At 36.0% G+C, this 10,671-nt stretch overlaps 1 protein-coding gene across 1 annotated transcript; it reads right to left on the bottom strand.

The window, feature by feature from the left end:
- Nucleotides 1–8,987: 8,987 nt before the first annotated feature.
- Nucleotides 8,988–10,102, bottom strand: LOC109014993 (ethylene-responsive transcription factor 13-like). The gene has a single exon (XM_018997488.2). The coding sequence runs from the start codon at nucleotides 10,032–10,034 to the stop codon at nucleotides 9,387–9,389; it is 648 nt and encodes a 215-aa protein (XP_018853033.1). The 5' UTR covers nucleotides 10,035–10,102; the 3' UTR covers nucleotides 8,988–9,386.
- Nucleotides 10,103–10,671: the final 569 nt, after the last annotated feature.

Consider the following 10,671-nt stretch of genomic DNA (forward strand, 5'->3'; position numbering starts at 1 on the left):
GTAGTGCTTTTTATTTATTTATATATTATAATGATTTTTTATATATTTAATAGTGATAAATATTATAGTGATTTTATTTATTATTTATATATTATAGTGATTTTATTTATTATTTATATATTATAATGATTTTATTTTTTTATTTATATTTAATAGTGATAAATATTATAGTGATTTTATTTTTTATTTATATATTATAGTGATTTTATTTTTTATTTATATATTATATAGTTATAATTTTATTTTTTATTTATATATTATAGTGATTTTAATTTTAATTTATATATTATAGTGATTTTATTTTTTATTTATATAATATAGTGATTTTATTTTTTATTTATATATAATAGTGATAAATATTTTTTATTTATATATTATAGTGATTTTATTTTTTATTTATATATTATAGTGATTTTATTTTTTATTTATATATTATAGTGATTTTATTTTTTATTTATATATTATAGTGATTTTATTTTTTATTTATATATTATAGTGATTTTATTTTTTATTTATATATAATAGTGATAAATATTTCTTATTTATATATTATAGTGATTTTTTATTATTTATATATTATAATGATTTTTTTATTTATATTTAATAGTGATAAATATTATAGTGATTTTATTTTTTATTTATATATAATAGTGATAAATATTTTTTATTTATATATTATAGTGATTTTATTTTTTATTTATATATTATAGTGATTTTATTTTTTATTTATATATAATAGTGATAAGTATTATAGAATGTTTGTGAATAGTTATGAATAGAGATTGAAGTGAGTTTGTGGGTCCCATTGAGAGTATTTTAAGTTGTTTGGTATGTGAAGTATTTTCAAAAGTACGAGAATACTTGGAAAGTGTTGAGGACACTTGGTCACCCAAACACAGCCTTAGTATTAAAAGTAGAAAGTAGAGTCTCAGACAGAAATAAAGTTTCAGGATTGTGAGTCCTAATGATTGCCCTAAGGAATTGGATCGCACGGGGACGGGCAATTCCCCTGCGATTCCATGATATTAGCTTCATGGGTCCTTTGGTGGCAGAACTAACCCTGCCACAACAGTAATTGGATTAAGGGGGAAGAGGGCCATCTCTTGAGTAGGAGAAGGTGTACCCAATGTTGGAATTTGCAGGAGCTTGTATGGGGAGAAATGACATCTTCTGCTTTGGGATGAACTTTTTTATTTCTTGTTGACTGGTTCCTTCGAGGGTTTCCATCTGCGATGAGATTTGTTATTGTTGAAGGATTTTTGAAAGGAGTGAAAGGACTGCTAGATTCTTTTGTTTGCCCTTCAGTGTTGTGCACATCTATAGGGGTAAGGATGCACTTTTTCTGTGACTGGGGTTTGCTCTCGTAAGAAGGAGTTTTCCTCTTACCTAAGGTTTGGGGATCAGATTCGAAGGAAAGGGGAATGTTTATGTTTTCAAAAGCAGAGTCTTGGGTTTGGGCTTGGTGGGTGCTTGCGTTGCTTTGAAGAGATCTTGTGAAGTTTCCTGATGGACTGGGTTGAAGGAAAAGCACACTCGACCCGAAAACTGACCATCAGTGAGATTTTTGAGTTGTTTGATTGATAAGAGATTTGGCCTTGGTTTGCTTGAAATTGTGCAACTATCTGTTTGAAAATTGAGGGTTCAAGGGTTTGGACTAGTAGGTACATCTTGTTTGTTTGGTTTTGTGGAAGGCAGAACGTGGGGGGGCCCAGTGGCGTGATGGGTCAGATATTTGTTGGGGGAAGTTTTGTCCTAATGGAGAAAGTGGCTGTGGATTATCAAGCAAGAAAAGCATGTGTTGATTTTGGGTGATGTTGATATGATTGAAAAGCGTACTATTTGCTTGACTTGGGGGTATAAGAGGCTGAGAGATGCGACTATCAATAACTCCCATTAAAGGATCATCCTAACTTGTTATGGCTTTGCAACGTGGTTGAGTTGGGCGAGTTGGGAGTGGTGCTTCCATGCAATGCAGGCTAGAGTCTTTCTAGAGCTGAGTTGATTTTCCTTGTCCAAGTTGAATGCTACCAAATTTTGGACTGACCTCTTCATCTTCAACAAGTTGCTCAATGACTAGTTTCCCTTTTCATGTAGATAATGAACTGGATGATGAATCTTGTGGCTTAAAGGATGATGGGTTGGAGGTAGGTTCAACAATACGGATGGGGGGCAAGATTTGAAGATTTCCAAATTGATTTTTTTCACTTTAGACTGGTTGGTGAGGCTTTTCCTCCACTTTTTGAAAACGACTACCATCTTGGTTTTCTACTCTAAGATCTTGGGTATAGAGAGGGGTAATTTTATTACCAAAGTTCAGAGGACAGAGCTGTAGGACGTGGCTTAGATTTCCACAAATATAGTAGTATTCTGAAAGCCTCTCGTACTTGAAAGTGATCTTTGCAAGAGGCATATGAAGCTTGGGAACAATGAAGCCGTCTATCAGAGGTCGATTTGTGTCAACTTTGACTCTAATTCTGATGTATCTTTTGATAGTCGTAGTGATTGTTGTATTTTGGTCAATCTCCAGAAGAGTGCCCAAAGCCTTTCCTATCTTGATGGCATTATCGAGTGTCATCATCTCCATAGGGAAACCATGAACCTGTATCCAGAAGGCCGTATGAGTTAAGTCCACTTATTGTAGGCTTTGCCCCGGTTGCCATTCTTTTAAGACCTTATGAAAACCTTTGAAGTTTCATGGCCTTTGGGAGTAGACTCTTTCTTTTTCTTGTGGACTTGGGAAAGTGAATAGAAATGAATTTGCTCCCAAGTCTTATATGGTGAGCCTAGTGATGAAATTCCAAACAGCCCATATGATGGTGTTGAATGTGTGTTTATTGAGAGGTTTGGTTGAGATTAACTTTCCAACAAGAGTGCGATTTGAGAGTTGTAGAGCTTTAGCAGTGGCTGGCTCTAGGATGATGTCGTCCTAGGATAAGGCCTTTGTTTGATATATCAGCTGGTCAATGTCAGGTTATGTTGTTGTCTTTGTTTTTTCCATTATGAAAGTGGGTTTTAATCGTCTTTGTTTGAGAGTTGGAGAATAAAGAGAATCGTGGTTGGGAAGAAAAAGAAAGAGTTGAAAATGAAGAAAGTTGGAAAGTGATAGGTCTAGAAATGAAAGTTGGTTTGGGTGGGTAGGCAGTTTTGTCTTTGGTCGGAGGGATGGATGGAAGCTTTAGGGTTATTCTACGAGGAGAATAAGGAACATGTGGGTGAGTATGGAGATTAGGGTTATTCTACGGGGAGAGGAAAATAACTCGTCTTGAGAGAGCGGTGGAGAGAGAGTGGGGGGCCATAGGTTCCTATCCTATTTCATTAATTAATTAAATGAATTCCTAGCTAGATACTATATATATATATATATATATATTATATGTATGTTGCAATTTTTAGTCCAAGATAATATATGAGAAATTATATTTACAATTAATATGATGTGTAAGTCTCGCGCATTTTTTTTAAAAAAAAATAGGTAACTTTGAGATTCATATGAAAAAAATTCTTTTTTGAATAGCAATCTCTATTTTTTTTCAAAATAAGTGTGCAGAAACTTACACATCTTAAAACTGTACTCAACATTATTTGATATATATATATAAATTATATATATATATATAGAGACCGTGTGCACTACATGACTAGCTGTTAGATCCCGTTTGGATAGTGAGATAAGATGAGATGAAATGTTTTTAAATGAAAGTTAAATAAAATATTATTAAAATTTTACTTTTAAATATTATTATTTTAAAATTTGAAAAAGTTGAATTGCTCATTATACTTTATATGAAAATTTAAAAAAATATTTATAATAATAAAATAAAATAAGATAAGATAAGACCGTTTTTATATCTATCATTATCTTTACAATGTGAAATCGTTTATTTCTCTAAGCTCTCTTATTATCTACATCAGAGCTTTGACTTTTTGTTGTCAACTGACATAAATCAATGACAAGATGTACCCCTCATACTGTCAATAATATTTGGTGGCCCTACAGCCTGGCTCCTAGCTTTCTTAGTTGTATGATCATTTTATATATATATATATATATATATAAATATTTTTAAATATTTTTAAAAAATATAAAAAAATTATAATATTATTAAAAAATATTTTTTAATTATTAAATAAAAAATAATAGTAAAAAATTATAGCAGTAACTTCCAACGATAAAAAAGAACTATAAGAGTAACATTTTTCATATATAATATTTATTATATCATGAACCTTTCCAATTTTCACGTATGGAATTAATCCTATTGGGTTGAAAAATATTTTAAAGATAATGAATCGTAACCCAACAAGTATTATTTTTTAGATTAAATTTGAAGAGATGGGAGAAATGGTAGGCGCTCTTAGGCTCGCGCGTACATACACACACAAATATATATACATATATATATATATATGTGTATATGCATGTATGCTAGTACTCCTCATTGCATGGCTTAATTTTCAGGTGGCTAGCTTTTGGACAATATTATTACATATTTTGTTTTTAAAAAAACTTATCATTAAATTTAAGAATAATTCTATTTCAACGCTTTTATGGTACACACAATTAACCTGAAATAATTAAATTTTAAATATAAATTTTAAAATTTAAATATTACAAATCAAATTATGACATATAGAAAGTGTGTAGTATAAATGATTTTAAATAGCAATACCCTAATTTTAATACCTTCGTCCATTTGATTATTATTATGTGAAAGATTGAGAGATTGGGAGGTTGTTGTATGTAGACGTCTTCCTCGAGATCCCTGTGCAGAAATGCATTTTGAATGTTCAACTAGTGCAAAGACCATCTGCAGGAAACAACAAGAGAAAGAAGCAAATGAATTGTAACGGGTTTTACAACCGGACTAAAGGTCTCGGTAGAGTCGAGGTCAGGCTGTTGATGAAACCCTTTGGCCATAAGGTGAGTCTTGCGGCATTCAAGGCTGCCATCAGCCAAACGTCTTGACTTAAGGACTCATTTTGAACGAAGAATATGGAAGGTGGATGAAACAGGAACCAAGTCCCATGTTTGATTTTGTAAGAGGGCTTAAAACTCAGTGGCCATGGCGGCACGCCACTCAGGAAACTTGGAGGCTTCTGTGTAGGAAGAAGGTTCTTCAGGAATGATATCTGAGGAGTGTGAGAGAGAGAGAGAGAGAGAGAGAGAGAGAGAGAGAGAGAAGGTTTGATAGAGGGCCAAGGAATACTACCATCGTGATGGACTAGGGAGCGATGGATGTTATTTTTGGCACGGGTGACCATCGGATGGTGTGATTCAGGCAAAAAAACAGAAGGAGATGAAAAGGATCAGGGGGTATGGTGTGATTATGAAAAAATGGAAGGCGACGAGGAAGACAAAGTGATGATAGGGTTTGAGAGTGGAGTGGACGTTGGGCTTTAAGGTATGAGTGGGTATCAGTAGGGGTGTAATCGGTTCGGTCCGGTTTTGGACAAAATCTAGGACCGAACCGGTATATACTAGTTTTGCATTTTTCAGAATCGATTACTCCCCGATTACCCTCCTAAACCGGAACCTTCGGTTTTACTGGTTTCCGGTCCGGTCAGGTCCAGTTTTTCGATTTTTTTTTTAAATGTAAAAAATATATAATAAAATGTTATTAATAATTTAATATATATATTATGTTTAAAGCATGTGATCAATTAAATTTTCATCTTTAAGATTAAACTTTTATTTTATAAATTATAACAACATTATCTTATATATAATTATATTAATAATATATGATCAAACAAATTACAAATGTTCATATTTAAGATTAACATTTTATGTTATAATTTATAAATTATAATATGAAATTATTTCATATATCATATATAATTATATATATTAATTATATACATATATAAAAATTTAATATATAATTATATATTATATATAAATATTTTATATAATATATAAAATTAATTTTTATATATATGTTTTTTTCCAACCGGTCCGGTACCAAAAACTACGGGACCGAAACCGGACCGGATCTTGCCGGTTTTCATAAAATAGGAACCGGTTTCAGATCAGACCGGTTCAAAACCGGACCAACCTGTCCTGTCCAAACTAGTTTTCCAGTTTAAATTTACACCCCTAGGAAACGGGCTTGGAGAGGTAAACGAGAATGGGGCGGTGGGCAGAGGGGATAAGTGAGGGCCAAGGAAGTAGGAGGATGGGCTAGACAAATTGGTTGGGCCATTGGGCTGGGAAATAGTGTGGTTTGAAGGGTGTGGATGTAATAGAGGGAGCCCAGGCTTGATAGAAAATTGTGTTTCGAGACTGGGCCTAACCGAGAAGGGGTATTGGAGTTCAACAAATTTTACATCCCTAGAGATGTAAGTGCGGCCCGTGGGTAAATGAAGACAACAATAGCCTTTGTGATCTGGGCTATATCCCATGAAAACACAGAGTTGGGAACGAAGGTCCATTTTATGTTTATTAAAGGGCAAAAGATTAGGCCAGCAAGTGGCTAAAAAAATGCGCAGAAATTTATAATCAGGAGATTGATGAAATAGAGTTTCAAAAGGGGATTTATTATTAAGAATAAGTGCGGGCATTCTGTTAATGAGAAAGTAGTTGTTTGAAAAGCTTCAGACCAATATTTATTTGGATCTGATGCATGAACTAGAAGTAAGAGGCCTGTCTCAACTATATGACGATGTGACGATGACGTCGCTCAACACTGCCATTTTGTGCATGTGAGTACGGGCAAGTGAGACGATGTGTTATGCCAAAAGACTGAAGCATTGAATGAAGGGGATGAAATTCTCCCCCCTAATTGGATTGAACAGATGGGACATTAGTGGAGAAAGTGTTACTGGCATAACGTAAAAAGGCTAAAAATATCGATGAGACATTAGATTTTGATTGAAGTGGAAAAAATCAAATATATTTCGAGAAGTCATCTACAATTGAAAAATAAAAGCGACAACCATTTGTGGAGAGCACAAGGGCCAGTCCCCAAACATCAAGAAAGAGGAGTTGAAAGGGCTTGTGAGATCAGGATGGTGAGGATGGATGGGGTAGAGCATGTGCTTTGGTTTGAGAGCAAGCTAAGCAAGTCCGTGTCTCGATCTTATAAATGACAGGAAGCTGAAATTTGTTAAGAGTAAGGGAGGTGATGGATGACCAAGTCGAGCATGCCAGTTCTGAACAGAGGTACGTTCTCCTAGGAATGCTTGAGGAGGTGAGAGAAGAGTGGCGGATGAGATAGATGGATTTGCAGCAGCTAACAGAACGACATATAGGCCATCTCTAACGGGTCCTTCAAGAAGCGCCGCCCGGGTTTGCAAATCCTTCACAAAGAAACAAGAGGAGTGAAATTAAAAAAAATACAGAATTATCAAGACAAAATTGTTGAACAAAAAGTAAGTTTTTAGTAATTAAAGGAACATGCAAAAGTTTGTTAAGAATATAATTGCCAGAAGAAGTATGAAGCTAAGCGGAGCCAATATTATGGATATTATGGATAGGAAGCGTTGAGCCATCTCCAATGCTAACTTGTTCAATGCCGTGATATGGCGTAGAGTCCAGGTTCAAATTTGTAAAATCAAAGGTAAAGTGATTAGTAGTTGTAGTATCAGGAAACCAAGTATGTGAAGGAGAGCCAATAACAAGAAGAGAAGTAAAATTAGTTGAGGGAAGATGGAGCAGGGGACTAGTAGGATTGATTGAAACGGTGATAACACGAGAGGGCCGTATGGACACTCTTTTGACAAATTTGACAAACATGCCGATTATTAGAACGAGAAGATAAATAATTGGGAACAAAAGGCAGAGTAGATAAAAAGGCATTGAACTCACAGCTACTCTCCATCTTCGGGGTATTGAACTCACAGCTACTCTCCATGCACACGGTTCCACCAGATAAAAAGGCAGAGCAGTAACATTGCACGTTGTACATTTTGTTAGAATTGTTAACCTGATTTGTTATTATTATTCCTTTTTGCTCATTTTGTAATCTATATATAGTAGCACACGTCGTGCATGTAAGACTTACTTTTGGAATACAATTCAGTTATTCTTCTTTGCGCCTCTGGTTCACCTTCTTCCCGAATCATTGTTAATAAGCAGAGTGGTGGCCTCGGCCAGTCCCTCGTCCACGGCGCCCCCCTTGGTGAAAATTATTTCTACCTCTATGAAAATTGTTAAAGGCCATGGGTGGTCACGTGGTAGCATGGGCTGTAGGATTACTACCCGAATGGAGGGAATTAGTTTGAGCCAATCTAGATTCATGATTCAAGAGATAGCTATAGATTTGATGAGAAGACAGTGGTTCGGGACGAGTTGTAATGGAAGTGACGATTGACTCATAATCTATGTCGAGGCCAGCAAGGAGATACACCAAAAATTGAGAGGGGGACAACGGGTGACCAACTGCACTAAGGGAGGCAGCTTTTGTTTTACCTTTGTGGAAATATTCGGTAATCGTCACAGAACCCTTTTTTTGACTGGCTAATTGGAATTGAGTTTGGATGACATGGGCAGAGGACTGGGCGGCATAGAGGCTGTGGAGGGAGGACCAGACTTCACAAGAGGTATTACGATCGAGAACCTGGGCTAAAACCGTATCAAACAGGGATGAGTTTACAGCTGAAATTATTAATTGATCTTGAAGGGTCCAGCGAGCGAGTGTAGTCTGGGTTTGGGTTGCCATCAAGGGTGGAGGGAGGAGGTGAGATGCAGCTGTCAACGTAGCCAAAGAGTTGGTGGCCTTTGAGAAAGGGGACGATCTAGGCTTTCCATAGCAAGTAATTGTCTGTGGAAAGTTTTAGGGTGATGAAGTGAGTAGTAGAGTTGACAATGGAGGAGTAGAGGGGTGGGTGGATAACCAGCAGTGTGGTTTCTAGGTAACTATTGGGAGACTCCATGGAAATTAAAAAAAAAAAAAAAAGGAAGAAGAAGAAGAAGATAGGCGTGAGCCTTACCAGGCTCTAGATACCATGAAAGATTGAGAGATCGAGTAATGCATACAAGGTTGACAAAATGAAAGAAAATTCCTCTCATTTTAAAATTTCATATCTGTAGTTCTTTTTCTCATTACAATGCAAAAGAAATCATTACAGATTTTAGACAGACTGTATAACAAACCAGCCCACATGGTTGGTACACCTCAACAGTTTAGTTTGTTAGAAATTTTTATTCTAGAGCCTTCTTGACTGTAGGTAGCACGTCCAGAGTGTTGGGCTTGATCGAAGGCCGCAGTGGTGACTGCCTTGACATTATGCAACCAATCCTAATTTAACATAATCTCCATGCATTTTACCGTGTGTATATATCCTTTTTAACTGAAATTAAAGCCCACTGGCTATATATACTATACTTTAGTCAAATATATATATATGGAATGGTTGCTAGTGAGAAATTAAAGCCAACTAGCCAGCTAACTAGCTCGTCTTATTTTGCTACTGGCCGTGCGCTTCCGATAGCCGTTATCGGACGAAGGAGGCGGACAACGGTTCCGGCGAGCGGAGTTTGAGGTCACTCTGATCGGCTCCCAATCGTTGCCGATCAAGTGCGGAAAATTGAGCTTAGCCTTCGAACCACGTGTCTTGAAAGCAACTCGGTCATATGCCAAAGCCGCATCCTCAGCCGTCTGGTACGTACCGAGCCACACCCTCACACCGCTCTTCGTCGGATCCCTTATCTCCGCCGCGTACTTTCCCCACGGCCTCCTCCTCACCCCCCTGTAAAGCGGTGCGCGGGTGCACTCACGCGCCACAGCCACTTCGGTTCTCGTTCCCCGAGGCTTCGACTCGACGGTGGTTGCCGACGTTAAATCAAGTTGATTCGACGAAACCACCGCCTCCTGATCGGTATTGTCGTCCACTTTCAACGCCAACGTCTCGGTACTAGTACCCCAACCGTCATTAAGAGAAAAGTTGCTAAAGCTTGTAGTACTAGTACTAGTCCGACAAACCACCTCAGCATTCTCGAAACTCATCGCCGAGTGAAAACTGATCCCGGTAGTTTCGGAATCACCGAGAAGGTACCGTCGAACCGATTCGAGGACAGCCAAATCCGAGTTCATGATCTTGCCTGGCCTGCACTTATGTTTGCAATTTTTGTGTTTAGGTTTCTTTCTTTGATCTGTAGGTAGCTCTCGTAAAGGTTGCTTTGCAGGGCGTTGAAGATTTATAGCGAAGATTTTCATGAGATGCAATAAATGTGCACTTGGAAGCTATATATAAATTATTTGTAAGGAACTTGCATGCAAGTTGTTGCGCGCAACTGTGGTGATTACAAAAAAAAAATTAAAAAAATTAAAAACAAAAAGTGGCCAAGGGCCCAAAGTGGACACGTACGTATAACCTGGGTTTATATATACACGTGAGAGAAGTAGATAGGTTATATAAAATAAATAATTTATAAATTAACGTAATTTTATATAATTTGTTAAAATTATTTAAATATAAAAATAATTTTATAATTTAGTATACTATAACCTAACATAAGTCATTTTATTAATTTATTTTTATACAATTCTATAAATGATTAATTATAAAAATAACAAAAACAACAAAATAGATAGACATGCATCCGTTCGAACAGCCAGTTGATTGTCCGAAAAATGAAAAATAATAAATTACCACTGGAATATTGATCGAGTTTTTTTATTCTTATCACTGCATGCTCTCTTAATTGTGTTTAAATTTTGAGTTGAATTG

Source organism: Juglans regia, chromosome 14, assembly GCF_001411555.2.
Source record: "Juglans regia cultivar Chandler chromosome 14, Walnut 2.0, whole genome shotgun sequence".
In the NCBI taxonomy this organism is placed as follows: domain Eukaryota; kingdom Viridiplantae; phylum Streptophyta; class Magnoliopsida; order Fagales; family Juglandaceae; genus Juglans; species Juglans regia.